The sequence below is a fragment of the Brachyistius frenatus genome, unplaced genomic scaffold, assembly GCF_029030835.1.
Source record: "Brachyistius frenatus isolate BFR_SWC_R1_liver_20210118 unplaced genomic scaffold, ASM2903083v1 Contig_70, whole genome shotgun sequence".
NCBI classification, from domain to species: Eukaryota; Metazoa; Chordata; class Actinopteri; family Embiotocidae; genus Brachyistius; species Brachyistius frenatus.
The window spans coordinates 971,999-998,265 of record NW_027210669.1 but is presented as its reverse complement, the minus strand read 5'-3'; the positions used below and the strand labels follow the sequence as shown (position 1 = coordinate 998,265).

Here is a 26,267-nt window from a genome sequence, read left to right as displayed (position 1 = left end):
ACAAAAGGAAAAATTAGGAAAACCATATGATCACAACGCCTGTGGCCAGTTCATCATTTCAGCCTGCCAAAAAACTATTATCCAAAAAGGACATGATTGTTTCAAATGAGGACTTCTGGGGGCAATTGCAGTCCTTATTCAATAAAGTGCTTCCAGGATAAGGAAATTACATTTGACCATGGAAATTGTTTTAAATATCTAGGATCACGATATAACAGAACAATGGAGGGTGGATTAATCCGGGAAAAATAGCTTTTACTCTGTAATAAGGGTTCTGTTGTATTTTACATCACAGGGAAAAAAGAAAAGAAAAGAATGACCCCACAATGGTTAAATTAATACATATATTCTAAGACACATGTTTTGTAATTTTCTAAATATGTACACACCTGACAGAGTAAGTGGAAGCCAGCTTTATTCAGTTTCGTCATTGGCAAAACAATCATGAGCTGTATAATGACATTATCCAGCAGGCACAGAGAAAAAGTGCGAGAGAAAGTCTTGAAGTCTGAAAGTTTTGAAAAATGAACAAATATTACAGATTTGAGGAGCTACAGTTCGCGTCTGTCCAAATAAACCACTAGAGGGAGCTCTTCATCCATCAATCAGTACAGTGACTGGTGGTTTAAATGGGGTATTACAGTAAATAAAAGTATGATTTGACTTAACTGCAGGGTGAACATCAATCACAGTGATCAAAAACACATTTATTATTTTAATATAATTGAAAAACAAATGTTTTATTCTCTAAAATGTCACGTGTCTGCCTACTTTTTGCAGTGATTTCCTAGAGTAGATGATGACTTCAGGTCAAGAGCTATATCTGCTATAAATAGGAGATAAATCCTGTTTCCTTTTAAAATGTCTTTTTCAAGAACTGTGGTCCAAACACCACCCCGACTATACAGGTGATCACGAACAGCACCCAGAAGACGACTGCCAGGAGCTGCACAAAGAACAGCATCTTCTTGCTCTGCTGTATGACCTCCTCCTCACCCACCAGGCCCGGCGCCGTGCCGTACGGCCTGTCCGGGTGCATCTGCTGCACCCGCAGGCTGACGGTGGGCAGGATGATGAAGCGGGTGTCCCTGCTGTCGCCCTCCAGGGAGAACACCACTCTCTGGGTGACCGTGGCCAGCCGGGTTGCCATGGTCACGGGCAGGCGGAAGGCCACGGGCGGCAGCCTGGCCAGGATGCGGGAGTTGCAGGGCAAAGTGAGGGCGTCCCCGGTCTCCAGCGGGGTGAGATGGCGGCACAGGGGGCAGGGGATAGCTCGGGGGCCGTGGGGGTGCTCGTAGGGGCAGTGCTGGATCCTCTGGAGGCACTCCGTGCAAAAAACATGGAGGCACTCCAGCATCCGGGGGCATTTGTTGTACGGGTTGTACGACTGGTAGCAGATGGGACACTCCACATCCACGGGCTCCCCGGGGCCGGGTGCTGCAGCAGCTGGGTTCCCCTGCTGGGGAGCGGGGACAACATCCCCCGTCATGGTGCTTCAGTTATGAGCTCAGTGATGCCAAGAGGCCACTTGCAGATGAATCTTTGAAAAAAAAAAGATGGTAAAATCTGTAACGAGAGAAAAAAAAACAGCTTTAAGATCAAATTCTGTAACATCAACACAACTCGAGAGGCTCAAACTGCCTTTAAACACCAGGATCTGCTCCCCCAGGGATGCTGCTTTGTTTTGTCTAAGTTTTATGAACAGATTCCACAGCTCATGAGTCATAGCATTCATCCATTTAACCACTCAGACATCCACCATCTGACCCCCCCTCACCCCGCGGCTCCATGTAGGGTGTACTGAACTGGGCGCGCACACACACACACACACACACACACACACACACACACACACACACACACACACACACACATCCAGATGAACATATGGAGAAAGCCTCACCGTGACTTATTACTTCCTTTCATGGCTTTTCTTGTGTTTTGATTTCCTAACTTCCTGCACATGCTCTGAGTGACTGTGTGTGTGTGTGTGTGTGTGTGTGTGTGTGTGTGTGTGTGTGTGTGTGTGTGTGTGTGTGTGTGTGTGTGTGTGTGTGTGAGCACGTCTGTGTTTCTTCACTCAGACTTGTTTTATTTCAGGCATTTAAAGGGGCTCGCAGCTGATTTGACCGATTTAACAGAGTTTTATACAACAGTCGGTGTCCGCAGTCGATTCTTTGGCGGCTCTGAGCGGAAAAGAACTGACGGCACGGAGTTTGAAAGCATTTTCTGAGCAAGGGTCGAACAAGAGACACTGCATTGTGGGAAATGTAGGATCCAGTGATGTGCGAAGCTGACCTTTTTCCCCAGACTAAAAATTTGAACACGCTGGCTTCCGCTGCCGTTGATTTTGACCGTTCGGTTTTAAAATGACTTTGGTGTGAGTCTGCCAGCTTTAAGTGTCATTCTAAATTGTTGACGTGTCCCTTGTAGGAACTTCAAAAAATGAGTCTACGGCACATTAAATTAATGTAAACAGCTAGCTAACCTCGATAGACAAAAGTTCTTCCCCCGTAGAAATGTGTGCGAGAGTCAAATAAAGTGTCAAGCTGAAGGTTTTAAATCTGAATTCATTCAATCTTCCTTTCCAAAACTCTGAAATGTAAATCAAAATATGAGATGTAAAATCCTCCAATCAGATCCATTCACACTGTAAACTTTCATGTGCAGCACAACGCCAACATCTGGAAGTTTGTCGATCGATGATGTGTCATCAGTTCAGCTTCAGACTCGCCTTTTGCTTTACTGGCACTTTTCCTGTCTCTGTTTGTTGCTCACATGCTCAGTCATGGGGGGATTGTTCCTTAGCATATGGGGTCTCCATGGCTCGGTCCATGGAAACGTAAAGCCTGAAACCCGTTTCTTTTATAAGTCAACTGCACTTTCACTCAATCAGAGCAACAAAAAAAAATACAGCCACAACAAGCATTTTCATTCATTTAAAAATTACAATATTTGTCATGACAAGTTGTGAAAGAGACATGTTGAAGCCAGTACTGAATGGGATCTCTGCATAAGTGAATGTACTCTCTTCTAAGCCAATGGGAAACTGGCAGCGCTTCATCATTACAGACTGAGAAGCACATAAGAGAGACACGTACCTGCTTTGATCAGAGCACACTTTGATTCCCACCTCCGACCCCGGTGCTTTCCCGTCCACACTTCCACACAATCCTTCTCGTGTTGGTACACATCTCATCCCGGTAGTGTCTTTTCCCCCTCTTACTGCGAACACATCAAACCACTCTAGTTTTCTGCCTTGATATTCTGCAGCTACGTGTCTGAGCCTGGCTCGCTGGCATCCTCCCGTTTTCCCTCCTGGTTTCACTTGTCCTCGTCTCTCTGTCTCGGCCCCCATGAGGCATCCCTGTGGTTTTGCTCAGTAGTAATTAAACCCTAGGTGACGTGAAGGTAACCTGGAAACACAAAGCAGAAAATGACAGATTGGGGTGTCTTGATCATGACTTACACGACTCTGCTTGCTCATTATGTTATTATTCTACCTCACAGTCAGCATGTTGGAGTGTTAAAATAGCAAGTGTGGATTAGGGTGAAATTATTGGCATTCTCACATGTTTAAAGTGACTTTTCTATGTTCATAATATTGAAAAACAAAAAACGAAACAATGATTCAACACTATAGATATCTAGTGGGTGTCTAGTACAAAATATTGAGTAAAAGTAAATAAGTTGCAGGGACAGAACAGCTGCCGCATGTGGGTTCAGAGTGGGAAGAACATTCAATGTGAATTAGGTAGGTAGGTAGGTAGGTATTTACTTTATTAATCCCCGAGGGGAATGTTTTTTTTTTTTTTTAGGTAGGTATAATTATTAGGTAGGAATTATTGACAGATAAAGAACCCACCCGAGTCACAAGCTGTACATAACGTCCTGGAGGCCTGCTAGCGTACCTCAGCTTCAAGTTCGACTAAACAAGGTCATATAAACATAATAATAGATCTGACTATCATCACAAGATAAAAAACGGATTAATTTAGCATTTTTTTTCATGCATTTGCAAAGGCTGTGGCCCGAGGGATTGTAGTTTTGCGTTGTCCTACTATCCGTCCCTCTCAGGCTTGTGCATGTGATATCTCAAGAACGCCTCGAGGCAATTCCTTCAAATTTGGCACAAACATTTACTTGGATTCAAGGATTAAGTGACTATATTTTAGGAGTCAAATTGTAAAGGTCAAGGTCACTATGACCTCCTGTCTGTCTCTTTATTTTGAAGATGATATCTCAAAAATGTCAAAAAGGGACTTTCTTCAAATTTGGTACAAACATTCACTTGGATTAAAAGGTGAAATTATTAGATTTTGGTTGTAAAAGGTCAAAGGTCAAGGGTCAAGATCACTGTGATCTTATGTCTGTCCCAATTATTTTGAAGGTGATATGTTAAGAATGCCTTGGCGAAATTTCTTCAAATTTAGCACAAACATCCACTTGGACTCAAAAATAAAGTGATTTGATTTTGGTGGTCAGAGGTCAGAACTCACTTTGATCTTATGTCTATCCCTTTATTTTGAAGGTGAGATCTAAAGAACACCTTGAAGGAATTTCTTTAAAATGGGCACAAAAATTCACTTGGACTAAAAGACGAAATGATATGATTAGATTAGATTAGATTAGATTAGATTTTGGTGGTGCAGAGAACAGACTGGATTATGGCGTAGTTCTAAAACTGGATCAGCAGCTCCGGGGGCAGGTTGAGCTTCCTGAGCTGCCGCAGGAAGTACATTCGTTGCTGGAGCTTCTTGAGTTGATGTTGGACACACACTTGTCCTGAAGGTTTCCACAGCGGTGTTGTTGAGGATGGTGATCCTGAAGTCCTCTGTACTCACCACAGTATTGAGCGGGTCCAGCTCCAGGTGGTTCTGACTGTACCAGAGGAACCGGCTGTTCAACCTCCCGGATGAAGCCGATGACCGTTGTATTGTCTGCAAATTTGAAGAGTTTGACTGAAAACAGGTTTGTTGTTGTTCTATGTGCGGAAGGTTTTGGTCAGCACACACACCTCTTAAAAAACGGATGTACGATGGTCAAAATGTTTTACCAGAGGATAGCCTAATGTTTAAGAGTTTCTTGGTGTTTGCGACCAGAGAGGGAGAGCAGAAGGCCACGCAAATAAACAAAAATCACAAAAAGGCTGCCAACTCGACCATCAAACTAATATCTAACTACACTGCTCAAAAAAATAAAGGGAACACTTAAACAACACATCCTAGATCTCAATGAATGAAATATTCCAGTTGAAAATCTTTATTCATTACATAGTAGAATGTGTTGAGAACAAAATAACATTAGAATGATCACTGGAAATCAAAATCATTATCCCATGGAGGTCTGGATTCAGAATCATACTCAAAATAAAACAGTCTGTGGTGCGACGTGGCGTCGGTGGACAGAACGAGACACGATGTCCCAGATGTGCTGGATTGGATTCAGGTCTGGGGAACGGGCAGGCCGGTCCGTAGCATCAATGCCTTCATTGTGCAGGAACTGCTGACACACTCCAGCCACATGAGGCCGAGCATTGTCATGCATCAGAAGGGCTGTGCGGCCCTCCAAAGAAATGTCTCCCCAGACCATCGCTGACCCGCCGCCAAACCGGTCACGCTGGAGGATGTTGCAGGCAGCAGAACGTTCTCCACGGCGTCTCCAGACTCCGTCACGTCTGTCACATGTGCTCAGTGTGAACCTGCTCTCATCCGTGAAGAGCACAGAGCGCCGACGGAGAAGCTGCCAATCTTGGTGTTCTCTGGCAAAGTCCGGTCGCCCCGCACGGTGTTGAGCTGTAAGCACAGACCCCACTTGTGGACGTCGGGCCCTCGTACCGCCCTCATGGAGTCTGTTTCTGACAGATTCAGCAGAAACATGCACATTAGTGGCCTGCTGGAGGTCATTTTGTAGGGGTCTGGCAGCGCTCCTCCTGTTCCTCCTTGCACAAAGGAGCAGATAGCGGTCCTGCTGCTGGGTTGTTGTCCTCCTACGGCCCCCTCCACGTCTCCTGGTGGACCGGCCTGTCTCCCGGTATGTCCTCCGTGCTCTTGACACTGTGCTGACAGACACAGCAAACCTTCTTGCCACAGCGTGCATTGATGTGCCATCCTGGATGAGCTGCACTACCTGATCAACTTCTGTGGGTTGTAGACACCTCATGCTACCTCTAGTGGTGAGGACACTGGCAAAATGCAAAAGGGACCAACAATCATCCAGAAAGGACGGGGACAGAGAAATGGTCTGTGGTCACCACCTGCAGAACCGTTCCTTTATAGGGTTGTCTTGATAATTTCCCTCATTTCCACCTGTTGTCTGTTCCATTTGTACAACAGCAGGTGAAACTGATTCACAATCAGTGTTGCTTCCTAATTGGACAGGTTGATTTCCCAGAAGTGTGATTGACTTGGAGTTACGTTGTGTTGTTTAAGTGTTCCCTTTATTTTTTGGAGCAGTGTATATCTTAAAAGGTTTCACTGGGCACATTGAACCCATTGACCATTGAGTAGATTATTTTTTCAGACATTGTCTGGGTGTAAAAGGGTGTGAGTAGACTGATACACATCGCAGTATCTTGGTCACATTGTTCCATTGGAGACTCATCAGTTGTGTTTATTTGGGCCAAATGTCTTCAGGCCTGTTATCAGAGTACACCTCCCATTCCGGTTCACTTTCCTCACACACTTATTTAAAAGTCCGAACAGCTGTTATTTCAGTCAAACCTCCAGGTGATCGTGACAACATCCACAAACCTAAGATGTCCTCAGAGATCAAGTGCACCGTTTGCTACTGGACCTACAACGCGGGTCGTCGGTGTCCCCGGGAGCTCCACTGCAAGCACAGCTTCTGTGAGAGCTGCCTCCTGGCTCTTTCCCGACCCCCGAGCCCCGTCCGGTCGCACCAGGGGAGGTTAATCATCTGCCCGCTGTGCCGACGCATCACCTCCATCTCTGGGGAGGGGCAACTGAGAGCCGAGCTCAGGGTGGACGAGTGCGCCATGGAGCGGCTTCTCGCTGCGGGGGTCCTCGACCAAGAGGAGGACGAGGATCCGGAGGAGGTGGTTCAAGACTGTGATGACGAGGAGGAGGAAGGACAAGCGACGAGACTCGACACCTCAGCCGCAGGGAGCGACTCCATCGCGGGCACCGTAGGAGGGAGGCTTCGGCGGTCTTGGAGCAAACTTTGGCTGAAGATTTGGGCCGAGAGCCCGCGGCGGAGGTCCTACGAAGAGGAGGAGGAGGAGGAGGAGGATTCTCCTTCATTCATGTTGGGCGCCATAATTATCAACCCCTCTTCTGCCGTACTTATATGTAAGTTTGGCGGAAGATTTGCGACAGGAGTTCGCGGCAGAGACGAAGAAACAGGCAGACAAACTGTGGAATGTGGGAACCGGTTTTTTTTTTTAACAAGTTTAACAAGCTGATAACGTTATTGACTCAGTAAATACAAGGAGAACTGGTTTGGGACACCATACGAGGGAAATAGTGGGAATAGTTTAGTGGTAACCATACTGACAGTATCACATTAATGTAGGCTGTTTAGAATCTATAGGTTATAAAAAAAATTAAAAAATGAGAGTATGATTTAAAATGGCTTTCTTGGTCTGAGGTAGGTCACATTTTTAAAAGGACTAAATGTCCTCCCATTAGCGAGAGCAAGTAGGCACTAAAAAGTAGTGAGAATCCTTTCAAAATAAAAGTTCTTATTAATCAACACCCTAACGAGCACCTAAATACATCCAGTCTTTAATTGTAGCTTTAATTCAATATCCAAAACAAATACCTCACACTTTGCCTTATCTAATGAATTCTCCCTTTTTCATTTCCACAGACTGTAGGACCACCAGTGATGACTTGAGGAATGTCGCCTTGATATCCGCCAGACAACAGCAGATACCCTGGATAATGTGACTCGTGGACACGATCTAGAAGATGATTTAAATGACCTTTTGTAGTTTTCTAATCGATTGTTTAAATAGTGACCACTACTCAACAAACTGGCCAACGATGGCAGTTTTTTTTTTTAAACCTTCTTTCAATGAATGTATTTATTTGAAAATAGCTTTCACATATTGAAAGGAAAAATAAACAAGTTCTTGTTCAAATCACTTTGAAGCTTTGTGTGGCTGCATGCTGGATTTTAGATGGCGGTTTGGACGAGCCATTACTTGAGCAGGGGGTCCAGCAGGGGGCCCGTAGTGTCCTTCAGGGGGGGCCGACTCCAGTCTTTCAAAGGATTTGATGACTACAGTCGTCATGGCGACGGGTCTGTAGTCATTTTAGTCCTGTGATGGAGTTTTGTTTTGTTTTTTTGGGGGGGGATCGGGATGAGTGTGGAGCGTTTTGAAGCAGGAGGGAACTTCACACGGCTGTTGAAGATCAGCTCAGACAGGAGGGGGGGACACGCCCTATGGCCCGGGTGCTTTCCTGATCTTATGGCTTTGAAAGAGCTGATACACATCTGAGTGTGACTGAATGTGTCTTATCAAAACCTACAGCAAAACACGTTCAGGTCGTCAGCCACTTGGGGTTTTTCCAAAGCGTGTTGGCACGGTGTTTTGTTCTGTTCTGACTGTGCAGCGGTGGTCCAGGGTGTTTGGGTCTCGGGTGGGACACGTAACACGCCCGAGAGTACAAAAGGTACGAGAGCGAAGTACCGAGGCTGCCATCTCGACCGTCAAACTAATATCTAACTACGGCTATAAAATATTTATTTCCAAGACTGCATACCTAACTAAAGTAATGTAAATAGTTTTCTTAAAAGTGTCTCTGGACACATTATACCCATTGACCATTGAGTAGATCATTTTTCCCTCATTTCTGGGAAACTTGCTTCTTTTTCCGCCACTCTGGTTGAAAGACAAGTTTGAATTGACCGAAGGAACTTACAGTAAGTGCAATGCAGGAGGTGAAAGCGGGAAGACTTAAATTATATGAACAATAGGCGGTATAACACACACACACACGCACACACGCACACACACGCACGCACGCACACACACACAGGGTGAGCTCATCTGAATTTATGATTATTGGCCAATATCCCAGCGGAAATCACCATGAAAGGAGTTCAGAGGAAAACAGCTGGGAGAGGAAGACAGTTGCACGGGGAATCCCGCGAAGAGGAGCCGCGTGACGTGACGTGGACGTGACATCACACACGCACCGACTATCTCTCTCCGAGTTGTCGGTGCCGGGAGAGCGAGGGTAACGTTATCAACAGTCCGTTTTCTTGTGTTTCCCATCAGCACTACCTGATAGTTGATGTCGTGTGCGTGTTCAGATCTGATTTAGAAACGAAAACTGTGTAAACAATGGAAGTTTACGTGTGTGGGCGGAAATGACGTCATCGCACCGCGGTCCCATGGTTACATTGTAACAAAGTTGGTGACTCATCAGCTGTGTTTATTTAGGTGAAATCTCTTCAGGCCTGTTATCAGAGTCCCTCCCATTCCGGATAACCTGCCTCACACCCTTATTTATAAATCCGAGCAGCTCTTGTTTCATTCAATCCTCCTGGTGATCGAGACAACATCCCAGAAAAACAAAACAAAAAACAAAAACAAGATGTCTTCGGAGATCGAGTGCGGAGTTTGTTACTGCACCTACAACGCGGGTCGTCGGTGTCCCCGGCAGCTCCGCTGTAAACACAGCTTCTGTGAGAGCTGCCTCCTGGCTCTTTCCCGACCCCCGAGCCCCGTCGAGGCGCACCCGGGAGCCGACAGGCTGGTCGTCTGCCCGCTGTGCCGACGCATCACCTCCATCTCCGGGGAGGGGAAGCTGAGAGCCGAGCTCAGGGTGGACGAGTGCGCCATGGAGCGGCTTCTCGCTGCGGGGGTCCTCGACCAAGAGGAGGACGAGGATCCGGAGGAGGTGGTTCAAGACTGTGACGACGAGGAGGAGGAGGAGGAACTCCGCACCTCAGCCGAAGAGAGCGACTCCTTCGCGGGCGCCAGAGGAGGGAGGCTCCGGCGGTCTTGGAAAAAACTTTGGCGGAAGATTTGCGGCAAGAGCCCGCGGCACACAAGAGGAAGTAAGTAGGCAGACAAACTGTGGGAAGCGGGGTGGGTTTTTTTTTTAACAAGCTGATAATGTTATTGACTCAGTAAATACAAGGAGAAGAGGGGACACGAGGGGACTAGTGGGAATAGTTTGACGGTAATCATAGTAACAATATCACATTAATGTAGGCTGTTTAAATCTGAGGTTATAAAAATGACTTGAAAGGCCTTCTTGGTCTGAGGTAGGTCAAGTCTTTTTTTAAGAGGACTAAATGTCCTCCCATAAGCTAGAACAAGTAGGCACTGAAAAGTAAAGTGAGAATCCTTTCAAAATAAAAGTTCTTATTAATCAATTAAATTAGAACAAAGTGTAGTAAAGAGAATAACACCAAATCCAATTAATAATGGGTGTGACCGTGTTTAAAACGCCACCAAATCTCTTCAACTGCACGGTTTTTCAAGGTACCTGGCATGCAGGCACTGTGGGTTGTTTCGAGCATCTTTTAACAGAATAAATCTGGGACGGATTCAGATTCAGATTCAGACGCCCCCTTGATGTTACTGTAAAAGAGTCTAAAACACCTGGAGGGGCTCAAATCTTTGCACGGCACTGTATAAAGCTCCTGAGAAGTAGTCCTTATACTTTCTAACAAGCACCCAAATACATCCAGCCTTTAATTGTAGCTTTAATTCAGTCTCCAAAACAAATACCCGAGACGTTGCCTTATCTAATGTGTTCTTCCTTTTGTTTTCTTCCACAGGCTGTAGGACCACCAGTGATGACTTGAGGAACTTTGCCTTGATGTCCACCTACATGTTTTGAGCGTCCAACAACAGATACCCTGGATAATGTGACATAATGTATTTATTTGTAACGGCGCGCCTTCCTGACATGGACTTGATGATGATGATGATGATGATGAAGAAACCCTGCCGGCGAGACACATGGACACAATCTACAGTTTTCTAATTGATTGTTTAAATGAAGACCACTACATAGATGTTACGCTCAACAAACTGGCAAAAGTTTTTTTTAAACCAAAAATTGCATGTGTATTTTATATATTTCAATGAATGTATTTATTTTTAAATACTTTTTTTTTTACGTATTTAAGGAAAAAAATAAACAAACTCTTTTCCAAATCACTGACGCTTTGTGTGGCTGCATGTTTGATTTTAGATGGCAGTTTGGGTGGGCTGTGAAAAACGGTTAAAATAACAGCGTCTAGACTAGGCCTAAATTAGAGCAAACTAGTCAAATTCAAGGAGGCAAATATATCATAAATAAAAGGGACAAACTAGGGGGGCAGAAATTAAGGAAATGAAAAACTGCTCTGCACAAAATGAGCTGAAATAGAAAACCTACCTTCACAACGAGCTCCAGGAAGTATAGGTCACCTGAGACCAGGTGAACGGCATTGCCTCCAATCAGACTCACGAGCAGCAGAGAACCAAAGCCCCGACATGACCTCTGGTAAAACACATGGACTGACTCGGAAACTGCTGCAACGTATCCTGAGGTCTGCCTTTGACAGTTGTGCCTCGGTGGAAGCTGCCAGCCATGTTCGTCACGTTTGGTCTCTACTCGAGGTAAATACCGTGTTTTGTGAGCTTTTTTAAAAAAATAATTATTTATGATTCTTGACAACCCTTTGCTTCCTCGTACATTAAAACAATACTCCTGGCTGTGTTTTTCTTTCTTTCTGCAGACTTCTCGTCTTTGTGCTGATCGGTGCAGCTGTCATGTCGTTCATCATGTGTTCAGATGCTGCGAGAGGTGAGCACAAGTAGGCCAGTGTCTGCCAGGCCAGTACTGCAATGTCTGCAGTTTTTGTTTTGTTTTTCACTCAGCTCGTACTCATCTTCATGGCTGACGTCCTAGCTGGAGAATTATTAGTTTCTTTTAAAGCTGGACCTTTGAATCTTTTTATGATTGTGTAACATTGGCACTATTTTCTCTGGCGTCTCTTTTAAAGGAAAGCCAGGATGGAGTTTTGTCAGTTTGGATATGGTTCCTATTTTAAGGAGATTTACAGCTAATTAATGTCAACTAATGGTCATTTCAGATTATATACAACAAAACTGTTGGACTGTAGCATTTCATTACATTTATTTTTCCTTTTTAACCTGCAGTCAATCCCATAATAGCTCCAGAGCACCACAGAGTGAGACCGAATGTCCTCGTACGCCGCCGCCATCATCGTCCATGCTCCGTTGGTCTGCTGCCAACAGATACTGGACTCCCAACAGAAATTAACGGTGAAACCGAGACGGGCGGAAACTCTCTGGACAACCTGTTAATCATTGACCATCAATCAAACCCTCCCCAGTTTACCCACGGTAGCTTAGGCTACACTCACAACAACCCAGATAACGAACAGTATCGAGCCAGATTAGCCAAAGTGCAAAGTGGTCACGGGTTAGGTGGAGTGAGGTCAGCAAGCGGCGTTTTCACCGGCCACTCTCAGCGAGGAGGAAGACACTTTGACCAGAAAGGACATTTTTACAGTTCACACCCAGTGATTGTTAAAAAAATATCTCCAAAAAAAGACGGCAGTCATCAAATCTCTGGTTTTAAACCAGTTTGGGACCACAAGTGTACTCGGAATTCTCTTTTCCCGTCTCAGACGGCTGGCTACAGGACGGCTCCGCCGCCGCCTCCGAGGGGCCATTACAGCGGCTATAAAGAGACCGGTGAGCTTCCTGCGGTCGCAGCACGGAGTCCATCAAGTGGCATTCAATCAAGCAAATTTCTCCGCTTTCAGAGTCATACGGCCCCTCGCGAAACATCGATCGGGGAAAGCTCGGTCGCCTCCGTTATTAAAAGAAACCCAAGTCCAGAAAGACTGACATCATCCATCACAGATTTCTCCCGGAGGCTCGACTCGGTGAGCAGCAGCGAGGCGCTCAAACACAAAAAGGTTCAGTCGTATCTCTTCGAGGACTCCCGGGCCTCAGCGACGGCGGGAACAGGTGATGGAGGACGAGCTTTAAGTGGGCTGAGATCCGCTGCCGTGGTGCCACAAACGCAAAGCTCAACCGCTGAGCAAGTTTACAGCGGATTGAGTTCCGATTTTCTACCCAGGAAAGAGCCAGATCATGCAAATCTGCTGCACCATAAGGCCGACGCGGCGCCGCACGGCGCTCAGACACAAAGTTTGACCAAATATCAAGCCATCTCTAGCAGGTATCCTTCCCTACGCATCAAATCGCAGTCTCACACTCGGCTCTCTCCAGTAAAAGGCAAAAATATGGGTGGTCCCACCTTTATAGAAAGAGCCAGCTCTCATCGATACGGCTTCGATAAAGGAAAGGACTATAAGTTTAGATATGCGAATAAGTACCCCTCTTTGTCATCAAAGTATAGCTTCGGCCAGAGAGGAGCGTCTACAACTGCAGCACCAGTGAAAGTTGAGGGGACACCCACAGATTGTTCTTCAGCTTCTCCTGGCACCGTAATCCAAACCGCAGCGGTTTCTCCTCTCAGGCGGCTCACATCAGGAGGAGATCACAGGACGAACACAAATACAGACGGATGGTTCAGGACCTACAAGAGAATATATGATCTGAAAGGATTTGACGCACAGCCATTTGAGGGAGACAAAACTTTACGCCCAGAACCAGACAAGTCTGCCACGGCGCAGCAGGATTTGAAAGGCTTTAAACTCGCCGACGGAACCGCAGCGCGTGAGAATGAGATTAAATCACTTCTTGAGACTGCAGGAGGCGCCGAAAACGAAGGAAACCACAGCCGACCGCGCAGCTTCCTGGGTTTACAGTCCGTTAGTAACAGATCTGCACACTCTCACGACAACACGTACTGGAAACCAACGGGGCAGCACGCAGCCACCGGCTCACCGGGCCTCGGAGAAGGACCGAACCCGCCCGGCAGAAGCCAACCTGTTGCCGTGAAGGCCGTCCTGCTCCGGACCTACACCGGCAACACTGCGAGAGGCCGACCGGTGAAGATAAACGGGAGCAAAGTGCCCAGTGGGTCTCCTCTCGCTTATCTCCGTGGAAACGCAGCCATCGTCCGGCTGCCCAGACGCCGCGCCGGAGACCGAGCTGTCACGTACGCGGATATCTTTGGAAGTGCTTCGTTCAGCGGTGTCAGAGTTACAAACCAGACGCTAATCAGGCCGACTGATACGGATTACCGCCCGGAGGGGACGGCTACCACCGAGACGGACGCACTGAGCTCGGAGGACGGCTCGGAGACGAGGGAAAACTCCAGCAGAGGTCCGGAAGCAGATGTTGAAGACGAGGACGAATACTTCAGCAGCGCCGAGAACAACAAAACATCCGCTTTGTTTCTGGGGACTCCAGAAGGAAGTGGAGGTTTCCACACGTCTGATGTTTCACCAACTCTCACAGGAAGTCAGACACGTGGTGAGGATTCGTCGGACCTGGACCACCTACGGACATCTACCAGGAGCGTCACCTTCACGTCCACCGAGCTGCCTCACCCAGAGAAGAAATAAAAATGGTCAAATGTTGTATGGCTTGAATGATTCCAATAAAAACTGGAGAACTACTTGTGAATTTGTTGTTGTGTAGAAAATTAATGAATACATTTTCTGTCATAAAAAAAATAAATCTGTCTGGTGTTTTGTGACAAAATTATCCCATTCAAATCCATCTGGAAGCACTTTTGGTTCGTCGATAATCATTTGCTTTGGCCGTAATTGGTGTTCAGGGAAAGTTGAATATGATGGGACAGTTATTGTTGCTTGGCAACTGGTCTCAGACACAAAAAAAAAAAAAAAGTCCGGGCTCCCAATCGACTCGTAAAATGAATTGATTTTGTACAAATTGAAGCGATTGAATGTGTTCATGAGTGAAGCGCCAACAGGTGAATTAGTTTTGAATGGACCTCATCGAGACAGATTTGAGGGCTAAACAAACACCTGTTTCAGCAGAATATGGTCAATACAGACAAAACCACGAGTTAACACCGACACTTCAGAAATGACGAAAGAAACAGAAACGTGTACACGTTGCGCTTTACGCGACAAATTCCTGCAGGTTTTTTTTATTTTATATATATATATATATATATATCAAACGTATTGTCCAAATTACCTTCGAGCTAAAAAAAAAAAAAAAAACCGCTTAATGGTTTAGTCATTCAAAATCAAATTCAAGAGACAAAACGTGGCTTTCTGAGCGTAGCTGTCGCCTCATTTGGCGAATGATCTGCACACTATAACACCGAGAATAAAGAAGAGGAGAGAAAAAACCCGAAGGAAGGTCATCCTTGAGGCTTTTTATATAAATTGACTGAATTCCCATTCCTCGTGTCCTCATTCCCAGGCGCACGGTGGCTGCCCGGTGCGCTGACACAGATTTTCCGTCTCTTATTTCGAGTTCACAAGCAAGAGTTTTATCATGCTGAGTTAACACGCTGTGAGATGCAAAATCAATCAATCAATCAATCAATCAATAAAAGAACGTCCTTTTCCTGTATCTCTGCCAAGCCATCGATGACTCGGTGTAATGGAGGAAAACCAGTCATGAAAGGGGGGGGTCTGTCTGTCGGCGTTGATTTGAACACAGACTTTTCAGGGAATTTGTTCGTGTGCTCATCATGAGGTTGCACTTTTTTTTTCTATCTTGTTAGTGGAAACTGAATTCACTGCGGATTACACGTCCAGTGACCTCATCTGCATTTACAGCGAGAGCACAGATGTTCCACTAGATGGCGCAACTCGTCCACTTTCTCATCCCACGTGTGACCCGGAGCAGTGAACACGCTCTACTGCCCCCCCCCCCCACACACACACACATATAACTTTAAATCAAGTTTACAAGTGCCGACTTATTTTGATGGATTTTCACCTTAAATTAAAAGCCAACAAAATTCTCACGTGGGCTCTTTTTTTTATCAGTCGGCCAATCGAAGCGTTTGGTTTCAGGGTCACTGGGGTCACGCTAAAACCCAGATCACGGCTCCTGTAGCAGGTCCATTCACGACCACCTGACCCTTCACCTTTCCCCGGTCTATCAACTCCACCTTAATGCCACCTCGGCTACGATGGAGGGGGTGGGGGGGGCCTCAAAGCCAGGAGAGGGTGGGAAGGGGAATCTGCCAGTCAAACTTATAACACATTGTACTTTGGCATTAATGCAGCACCACCTCCACCTCCACCTCCACCACCTCCACCCCGCCAATACCCGTGGAAAATGTGGCGGTCCACATTCCCATACCGAGGCGGGAGGTGTTGAGGTTGATGTGATGTTTGATGTCACGTAACGAGGTCTCCGTGTGCCGGCAGGTCGAGCTGTTTTTGTCCCGCCGGCTCCCTTCAAAGTTCCTTTTTTCTTTTTTTTTGTTTTGTTTCTTCAGTGTTTTGTGTGTCAGGTTCACATGATATCCCCTTCTTTCTTTTTTTTCCCCCAAGTGTGCAGATTTCACCTATAATATTCCCTACGTGTGTGTGTGTGTGTGTGTGTGTGTGTGTGTGTGTGTGTGTGTGTGTGTGTGTGTGTGTGTGTGTGTGATCAGACAGTGTGGTGTTTTGGGCCCCCCACCTCCTCTCCTACTGTGAGGGGAATTCTGTACCATGTGTCTGCGGTTTTCAGGGAGCTTTCAAGGAAAATAAAACACAGAGGCCTCACAGTCACCCCCCCTCCCCTCCCCCTCCATCCCACCACCCCCCAACCCCCCCAAACCTCCCCTTCAAACCTCTCTCACCTCCCTTGCTCCATGTGGCACTTTTTCGACCCCCCCCCCCTCCCCCTTCCTCCCCCCCTCTCTTTTTTTTGGTTTTGTTTGTTCTCACACCAGCCAGCTAACGGAGTGACAGAGCTAATTTCGTACGCATCCTTGAAACACAGATAAAATCCATAATCACGGCAAACATTGTCTCACGAGGCAGGAGAGAGACAGAAAGAGAGTGAGAGAGACAGAAAGAGAGAGAGAGAGAGAGTGGGGGGGGGAGAGAGGAAGAGGAGGGAGGGACGGACAGAGAAAGGCTTTTTGTTTGGCTAAGTACACTATGTGAAAGAGGGGGCGGCGAGGAAGAGAGAGCTGGAAATACATTAGAAAATGGTGGCGTCGGTTGTGGTATTCGGGGGGGTGGGGGGGGCTCGGATGACTTCACACGCCGTGCGGTGGATGGATGGACGGATGGACAGACACCCCCACCCCCCCCCCCCCAGTTTGAACAGGACTGTGTGTAAACTAAGTATACTGAGTCTACAGGGATTAACTTTTCCCTGAAGCTTATATGAAGGGGCAGAAAGAAAGTTGGGGGGGGGGGGTAGAGATGTTGAGGGGAGGGGGGGGGGGTGATTACCAGAAGCAGCTTGCAGTGCTCTGACTGTAATCGAGGGCTTTGTTGGCTACTTTATGTGGCTAATTGTTCAAGCAAAAATAATAACAGATTAAATGAATGAATTGGTCCTGCAGGAGTCTCCAGAACTGTAAGTGTGAATGAATTGAAGCTAAAAGCTGTTGAGGTGTACGGAGCAGCGTCGACATCGACATCCCCACGTATCGGCCACGGGAACAAAAGCTACGTCCGTGTCCTACATCCAGCCAGCTTCCTGCGGAGGAAGTCATAGAGACAGGAAGACTTCCTGTATTGTTGCCGACCACGCGGCGGCACCGACCGTGCACGATCCGCGAGGCGGAAGGAAACGGTGACGTGAACCCGGTGAAAACGGCGAGCTCGGATCCCGACAAAGAGGCCGAGGCGCGCGTCGGAGGGGGAAATCACACCTCTGCTTTTAAGACGTGCTTTCACCGCGCTACAGTGGAAATGAAAACGACCGCGTTTTTATTGAAGTTAAGTCTCGTCTTTGCACGTTTCCGGAGGTTTTTACAGTCGCTGTATGTCGTGCGACGCACTAAAGGTTCAATAACTCCCGTCTTACGCGCTTTAACACTCGTAAAACGTCAGAAATACTGCGATCGAGGACTGCAGTCGGCAAGTACGTTCCCGCGGGCCATCTTTAAAGCCGCAGTTCAATCAAATTTAAATCCTAAAACTTCAGGGGATTGTTGCATTATACTGAAAGACTCCCAACTTATATCAAAAAATACATTTCATCTATATCAAGAATCTGCAGCTTCAACATACGCTGAGGTTTAAATCGCTGATCTCACCCCCCACCACCTCCTCTGGGTCCATTTAGAGGCTTTCCTGTGGTTTTGATCACATCAGATGATCTTCATCAGCTGATGGGAGTTTTGCCCCAGTTGTCCTAAAACTGCAGAAGTTCAGATTTTATTTTTTTTCTCCCTCGAGCACTTAAAAAGGATTTCTCCTCCGTGCTGCGCTTTAAGGCTGACGACTCTGGGAACCCCAAGACAGCGGAGATCATGTGACTAATGATAACAAAATAACAAAATAAATAAAAATAAACAGCTTCCAGAAGAGCTGTTACATCGGCCTTGTGGTTATCAGATAATTCACATGAGAATATACAAGCAGTCCTGCCGTGTTTAAAAAAAGAAAAAAAGAAGAAGTGTTCCTGCAGCCTCGTGCCTGCAGGTGCATGTAGGTTAGGTTAGGTTAGGTTAGGTTAGGTTAGGTTAGGTTAGGTTAGGTAGGTGTGTGAGTGGAACTGTAAATGTGGTTTTGGATTTGACGAGCGGTTTAGTGCCGCTTCGGCGCGCCCGTCAAGCTGTGGGTTGTTTTTAAGGTTGCGCAACAATTTAATAAAGTCGACTTTATTTTTGAAAGATTTTCTTGCTGGATTGTGCCTCTGAAGTCACAACACGTTCCTGCAAATGTTTCGCAATGACAGCTTCGGGTTTCTGTCGAACGAAAACACTGAGAGGGGCTTTTAATTTGAAATGGATACAGGAAGTGTTGCGTTAACAGGGCAAACGGTAGCAGATCAAAACGTTGTGACTCAATCAACGTGGCATCTTTGACCGTTCTGTTTGTCTTTTGCGTGGCAGCCTCCATCCTAAAAGCGCTTCAAATATTTGAATGAATTTCAACTGGATCAAGAAAACCGTGTACATTTTATTTCCTCTCGCTGTCGTTGGCGTATCACAAGGAAGACGGTTTACTTTTTCATTCATTCATTGAACTCGGCTTTCTTGAGAAACGGCATCACGGGGGGGAACATTCCTGCTCATCACGTTTAAAATCAGCCGCTGATTCGGGAGCACATCACGGGAGAAGAGAAGAAAAGAAAAGGGGAACTGTCTGTTCTGAAAGTAGCAAACTAACAAATCCGAAGTAGGTCCCTGAACGCCCCGGGGACTCACTTTATTTAAGGTGAGCGTGAACAGAAAAGCTGAGCGAACACGAGCCGTAAAGACAACTAATGGGACAGTGTGAGTTTCAGTCTCCTTTAGTTGTGGGTGTCAGGTGCTTCTTTTATCCTCCAGGTGCTGCCAGGCTTCTTCTTTTTTTAAATTTTTTTTATTTATTTTAATTTGTATTGTTTGCACTAACCTTATTTCTACCCAGCGAGGGAAGTGAGAGCGTCTGCAGGTGCAGGCCTCGGTCTGCGTGTGTTCTCATTTCTATTAATTCCTGCGGTGCCTCCGTCAGCGCGCGATCACACCCGCTCTCGGTTTGGGTTACGCGGCCATCTGCGGACGAGCGTGATACAAGATCCCATGCAGGTTAACACACACACACACAAAAAAAAAACAATTAAAAAAAAAAAAAAAAAAAAAAAGTTGAGAGGGACAGAGATTTGTCATGCCAAGAAAAGGCTTATTTAATTAAAGCGAGTGCCGAGTGAGAGGCTCGTATCAAATCAAGACACAGGGAGGTCTTTGAGCTCACCCGGCAAACACCATGTTGGTCAAATTCCCGGTAAGACGAGTGATTAACCCCGCTGGCCACGCGCCAAACCTCCAGTGCAAATGATCTTATCAATGGGAGTGGCGAATGGGAGTAACGCGGCGAAAAAGGGCTTCCGCGGATTAACAATCGGGCTGTTTTCTTTTCCACATTACAGTGCGACATCTGCGCTGCGGTTGCAGCCTCAATGAAGGAGTGTGTGAGTCAAAGAGGGAGGTGGGGTGGGGCGAGGGGGTGGGTGGGGCGGGGTGAGAGGGGCCCCTGTCTGCGGCCCTCCATGCAGATGTTCACACTTACCTCAGACAGTAAATTGCAGCGTCTTTCCGGCTCTTTTCCCCGGTTCAGTAGCTCCGTTGTTTCTTTTTAATTTCAATCATCGCCCGTTACATCACTCAAACCTCAGCAGCCGCTCTCAAGAGACAAAAAGAAACCACAAGTCCTTTTGTTGTTTGACTTTTTTTTTTTTTTTTCTTCTTTCTTTCTCCTTTTAGTCAAGATTTTTTTTTCCTCAAGCAACAGAAGTAAAACTGTCTACATCAATGGCAAATCTCACAATATTTCCATTCAGCACCATCCCTCAGGGGAACAGGAGGAACAGATCAAAACAATTCAGAACAGCAGCAGCACTTTCCAGCACCTTTTTTTTTTTTTTTTTTTTATGAGCACGTCTAAATTCGCTAACAACGCAATGAACGAAATCATACAGCCACTTAAACTGTTGAACCCCCCTCGTTTGCCTGAGCTCTCCCGAAGCAACTTGATTCATGATATGTGACTCGAGACCGTCGAGCGCTTCGTCGAAGGAGAAGAAGCTCTCCGGGCTTGCAGGCAGTTTGACGAAGTTAAAAAAAAACAACAACAAAAACAAAAAACGTTCATTCAAAAGTTCACGAGATGCTCGGAGCTTGAAGAGGGTGGAGGAGGAGGGAGGGTGGAGGAGGGAGGGTGGAGGAGGAGGTGTGTGTGTGTGTGGGAGGGGACGGGGGGGCTCCAAATGGCAGGATGATGATCTATCAGTCTGTTTGTGCGCTTTCTTTCTAAGCTACGAGTACCTTCAAGCGTCTGGCTGAAAACTGTTGACTTGCAATATGAAGAGATCTCCAGAATACATCAGAAACATTTCAACTAATCACCATCATGTGTTTGCCTGCAAGTCTGCTGGAAAGTCTCGGATTTACGTACGTGTCGAGTCTGGTTTGAAGTCCCGATTGTTTTTTTTGGTGTTTTTTTTAACCGCCATTAGGGGCTTTTCCAACCACAGATCCCAATCTGCTCATAATAAAGCTGCATTGTTATGTTCCCCCGGCCCCCCGAAGGTCACGTGACCAAAACGAGAGAAGTTCATGAACTCCCCAAGACTGCAGGCAGACAAACACACCAGTAACAGTTTGGAGCCACACACACACACACACACACACACACACACACACACACACACACACACACACACACACACACACACACACACACACACACACACACGTGTATTCAGACGTCAGGTTTTCTTTTTCGGCGGCGACCTTTTTCCTTTTCGCTTCGTGCATTTCTTTTTAATCCTCTGCTCCAAGTCGTAGGCAAATTCAAGGTTAAAGCGTATCCGAGTCTTAACGGTGACCTTTATCTCAGTCGCGCGAGCAGACAACAAAAACAACAAAACAAAAACAAAAAAAAAAACAACGGGGGGGGAAATGCGAAAGATTACACTTATAAAAGAAAACAAAAGCAACACGTCCAGACGACGTGCCTCTCGAGGTGCTGCCGGAGAGCAGAGCAGCTTAGGTTTTGTTGTTGTTGTTGTTTTCGTTGTGTTTTTGGCACCGACAGGCCTGCGATAATTAAGTCCTCCATTAACCGGCCAAGAGAAACAGTCGAACACTCCTGCGATCACGGCTGTCAGTCAATTCATCCGATTCATCATTCCCACACCGAACAAACAGAAACAAGTTTTTTTAGTTGGGTTTTTTTTTTTTTTTTTTTTTTTTGTGGAGAACTGTACAGCCAAAAGAAACAAACGAAAAAAAAAAAAAAGACTCAAAAATATTTCTCGCTATATTCTGCCATGACAACTGTATTAGTAAGCAGAGACAGACAGACAGAAAAAAAATAATAGGGGCAGACAGGCACTTATGTGCTGATGCATAGTGAAGATTAAAAACACAGCAAAAGACAGAAAGGACGGGACAGAAACAAGAGAGTCTTTCAGAAGGATTCACCGGCCAAAGAAGTTTTAATTCACCCGGTTTGAAAACAGAAAAAAAACATCTCAAAACTTTTGGTTCTGTATAAAACAACCGAGGTGTCAAATTAACAGCGCCGACGTGAGAGCTGCGAGTCGCAGCGTCCGTCGGCACGGCGACCGATAGGCTCCCGTGTCCTCGGCCCTGTGTACCGTATGTTACACCGGATCCTGAGATAGAAAGGGGATTAAATGAGACACAAGTGTCTCGAGCTAATAGCGCTGATGGGACAGGCTGGCTCGTGAGTCTACGTCCTGGCCCCGACCGCTCATATTGCTAATCTCATCGAGCCGGCTTTAGTTTACAGCAAGCTACTGCACCCCCCCCCCTCCCCTCCCTCCCCCCCCCGCCCCGCTACGATCCCCCTTTGTTTCAAGCCTGTGTGTGTAATACTTTTGTTTATGGGTCATTTAAATGAGTAAAAAAGTAAGCAGTGGAAAGAAAAGAAGAAAAAAAAGACAAGAAAAAGAGACGAGGAGGATTTCTTCAAAGAATAAAAGCGACACAAAAAAAAATGAGCAGTAAGCAAACAGCTGCTATGCTAATATTTCTCACAGTAGAAAGAAAGGCGAGCCGATCGCTAGTACCATCAACATTATTAATGTTGGCGAAAAACGCTGCGTTCATGTCATATTGGATGATTATTATTATTATTATTATTATGATTACAAGCTTTCTGTCTTGTAATGTCGACATTTGTACATCAATGCCCGCCTCGCTGGATTTTTAACCTTCACGTGACCTTGATCTTCAAATTTTTTTGCGTTTCAAGTTTCCCGCCTCGTCCCGGCATCCCGCCGCCCTCTATGACATGAACGCAGGCAAAAGATCACACCGGCGCTCCACCACTTTGATCGCTATCTTCTGCTGCCTTCTTTTGTAAATACATCAAATCGAGCATGAAAAAAAAAAAACAACAACAAAAAAAAACACACAAACCAAAGCTTCACTTAGTCGACGCTAAGTTGAAGTTCTTCGTAAAATGGCTACAATCGGAAAATGAGGCACTTTTTGAGCAGATATATAATTCTATATATTTACTTTTTCAGCCACCGTCGTACTCCTTACGATTCGAACACTGTTCTCCATTTTTTTTTTTTTTTTTTTTTTTTTTTTTGTACCTTTCTCTGATTGGCTTTCACTCAAAGAATGAGAGCAGCAAATATCTTTTTAAGAATGTCATTTGGCACACACCCCCGTTGGTTTCCGCAACCAACTAGATGAAAGCGAAGAGGAAACCCCCTTCCCCTCCTCCCCTCCTCCCCCCCCCCCCCCCCCCCCCCAAAAAAAAAACAACAAAAAAACAACAACAACCACGTTTTCCATCAGTCTCTGTCAAAGTGCTTCAGGGCCGCGTCCGATCCAGCTGCTGCCTCGACGTGATTGGCCGTCGCCGGAGGAACAGGCGGAGCTTCGAGGCTCTCTGAGTGGTACCAGATTGTTTCCCCAAAGACGACGCACTGACATCAGCACTCTGGAAGAAAAGAAGGACACACAGGGAGAGAAAAAAGGGGGTCGGGGGGGGAGGAGGAGGAGGACGGTGTGGTTAGAAGAAGGATAAACAATAACTCCGACATGAAGAAGAAATAAATATTATGAAAATGTACGTGCAGCGTCTCCTTTCCTATCGGGGTAAATTACAAACACGTAATGCAAGATATCAGTTTGCGCTTATCGGACGGGAACGCAGCGAGCCTAGAAACGAACAACAGCCATACGCACAAAACAGAAAGAGATTCAGACGGGAAGAAAGCGATTAAAGGGAACAGCAGGGAGGGAGAAAGTGAGGACACCTATCGCTACGGGCAACGGAGTCCAATGTGTGAGTGTGAGTGCCAGCACGAAGGGAACCGGGCTTCCAGAGCCGGGCGGCGCCTTTTTCTGGCGACTCGAGCGTCACGTCGGACACGCGGGCGCACGGGTAAGGTATAGAAAACGTCACCGCGGCGACGGTTTCATACATTTTTTTTTTTTTTTTTTTAAAAAGGGCCAGTTTCAGCAGACTCGGCTTTCTTTGCACAGCTGATGGGATTAGCAGGGATGCGGACGAGGTGATGATTTTGCACTCGAGCAGCGAGAGCGGGAGAATCACGTGGCGTCGCGCCGCCATCTGTCCGTCTTCACACCCCTCGTAGAGGATGCCGAGCCACGTCGGGCTTTTTGAGGACAAAACGCTCGGTCGTCGGCGCCAAACGGCGACCGGAGACGAAGCCGCCGGACGGCCGTGATGCGATTGCGTAATTGAAACAAAAGGCTTATTGGATAATGAGTGATGTGGAGCGAGAGGCTGCGTCAGTCCTGTTTCTGGCTTTCCAAACGTGGAGATGCACCTGGATGACACACGAGTTGTTGTTGTTGTTGTTGTTTTTTCACAAACATACCTTCAAGGCCTTTTTTTTTTTTTCCCAACTCACTCCACTTATGCATCGTCAAGCATAATTACAGCCTACGGTACGATACCTTCGCAGCACCGGCGCCGTGTACGTTTAGAGCGAAGGAACAAATGGAAAAGGGGAGCGACGGCTACGGTCGGGATCGTCACGATTAGTAAATACTGGGGAACTTTAAAAGAAGCCCTCGGGCCGCCGTCTCCCGAAATAACGAAGCTCGTAAAGAGAACAGGCTCAGAGAGAGTTCCCCGTCTCTTTCCCTAAAATTTCCCAGCAGTGCTCGACTCTCTAATTGCACGAGGCGGGTGCTCTGTATTTACGCCCCTCCCTCCCTCAGTTTCGTCTTCTTCCTGGTGCAGTGAGCTATATTTAGCCCCCCTCAGCACAGACGGTGCCCGCCGGGCCGGCTAAGCCACGGCGGCCTAAAGCGGAGCGGAGCAGCTCCCCGAGTTCAGCCGAGCGGCTCGAAAAACGGCAACAAAAACAAGCCGTCCAACCAAAAGCATCCAGAGGAGACGGGCTGGACACGCACCGGTGCTCTGCCACGGACACACACACACACACACACACACACACACACACACACACACACACACACACACACACACACACACACACCTGAAACCAGGCCCACACAGCGTCGTGGAGGAAAACGCTATAATTATGTGAAAGACATTCATTTAATCATCTTAAACACAGAAAAAAAGAAAAGAAAAGGATGTTACCTCATCCATCGGGTCTGACCCTCTTTTAGCTTTTTGTGTATCGACCTCGTTCGTTTCCTCGCGTCGTTCCTCCGTCTGCGGTCAAATCGATTCGATAATGACCGAGTGTACGTGTGTTTCTCTTCCCCTTTCGCTCCCAGACAGTTTAAATCAAGAGGTTAGACGCGGCTATCAGCCTCCGCACTCCATGTCTGGCCAATAACTGCTCTCTGGCCGCCTTAGTGTGTGTGTGTGTGTGTGTGTGTGTGTGTGTGTGTGTGTGTGTGTGTGTGTGTGTGTGTGTGTGTGTGTGTGTGTAATTAGGAGAATCTGGGTCCATGCGATGTCTCAATCGAGGGTCTGGCTAAAATTGAAAGCCACCCTGTTCCCCGGTCGTAAATCGACCGTGTCGGTCTGTCATGTTGGTGCCGCCCCGGCTCCCACGGGGCCGATCCGATCTGAGCAACACGAGGCGAGTCACCGAGTCCACCGGGTCAGTCGGTCTGGGTTAAATCACAATTCATTTCAAAAGGACACGAGGCGGACGGACACACGTTGGAGGTATGAAACTCCGGCGTAGGTTTTTTATAACAAACGACAGCAGAAGCATAAACAACAATATAATATAATGTGTAATATAATGTGATGTTGGATATCGCCGGATGCCGACCTGTAATGTGATTCGAACCAACTTTAGACGGTAAAAGATGAATGAGAATCCCTAGAAATCCCCCGACTCATCACCGTGTCTTATCTTTTTTTTTTTACGAGCACATCATGAACAGAAGATGTGCCTCATCTTCCATTTCCCTGTTTGTGCTTCGCATTTGGGCAAAACAACAACAGCTTCCAACCCACAGGGACATCGTTGTCCAAGTTACCAAATTCCCCTCCGACTCCCAAGATTAACCGTGACCTTTGACATTGTGGGAGGCAAAGTTTTTTTTTAGTTTTTTTTTTTTTTTTACTTCTGGAGATTATTAAAGAATTAAGGACGAGAAAATTCGACGCAATTTTTCAAAGTTTTTCCACAATGGCAGCGTTTTTTCGTGCCAGCGACTCCAGCTCTGTTATTATACTTAATTCTATGAAACCATCTCTCCGGCGAGCGGGGAAGCGGGTACGAGGCGCAACAGCGCAACTCGAGCTGCGATCCAGCGTCA

The 26,267-nt window shown here is 46.6% G+C and overlaps 4 protein-coding genes across 8 annotated transcripts in view; 2 read left to right on the top strand and 2 right to left on the bottom strand.

Annotated features, from left to right (window-relative positions):
* Positions 1–20,006, bottom strand: LOC138626168 (uncharacterized). 5 transcript variants are annotated; one of them, XM_069707644.1, is made up of 3 exons: positions 19,417–20,006; positions 3,102–3,416; positions 1–1,566 (listed from the first exon to the last, which is right to left on the bottom strand). In XM_069707644.1, exon 3 carries the CDS (start codon positions 1,487–1,489, stop codon positions 857–859), a length of 633 nt encoding a protein of 210 aa, XP_069563745.1. In that variant the 5' UTR covers positions 1,490–1,566; positions 3,102–3,416; positions 19,417–20,006; the 3' UTR covers positions 1–856. The 5 variants fall into 5 exon arrangements, 4 of the variants coding, with proteins under 4 accessions (XP_069563745.1, XP_069563744.1, XP_069563746.1 ...); XM_069707643.1 differs by lacking the exon at positions 19,417–20,006 and adding an exon at positions 6,796–6,866; XM_069707645.1 differs by lacking the exons at positions 3,102–3,416; positions 19,417–20,006 and adding an exon at positions 6,796–6,822 and having other exon boundaries at positions 1–1,540.
* Positions 6,758–7,976, top strand: LOC138626170 (uncharacterized). Its single transcript, XM_069707646.1, has 2 exons — positions 6,758–7,310; positions 7,831–7,976. Exons 1-2 carry the CDS (start codon positions 6,758–6,760, stop codon positions 7,908–7,910), a joined length of 633 nt encoding a protein of 210 aa, XP_069563747.1. The 3' UTR covers positions 7,911–7,976.
* LOC138626171 (RING finger protein 227-like) lies at positions 9,445–11,137 on the top strand. The gene is made up of 2 exons (XM_069707647.1): positions 9,445–10,032; positions 10,762–11,137. Exons 1-2 carry the CDS (start codon positions 9,567–9,569, stop codon positions 10,821–10,823), a joined length of 528 nt encoding a protein of 175 aa, XP_069563748.1. The 5' UTR covers positions 9,445–9,566; the 3' UTR covers positions 10,824–11,137.
* A 3,300-nt stretch (positions 20,007–23,306) lies between the features above and the next one.
* The window catches only part of LOC138626165 (insulin receptor substrate 1-B), a 40,952-nt gene continuing 37,991 nt past the window's right edge, over positions 23,307–26,267 (bottom strand). The window contains exon 4 of the mRNA XM_069707638.1: positions 23,307–23,484. Within this exon, the coding sequence (XP_069563739.1) occupies positions 23,477–23,484 (8 nt within the window). The 3' untranslated portion in view covers positions 23,307–23,476. The remainder of the gene's footprint in view (positions 23,485–26,267) is intronic.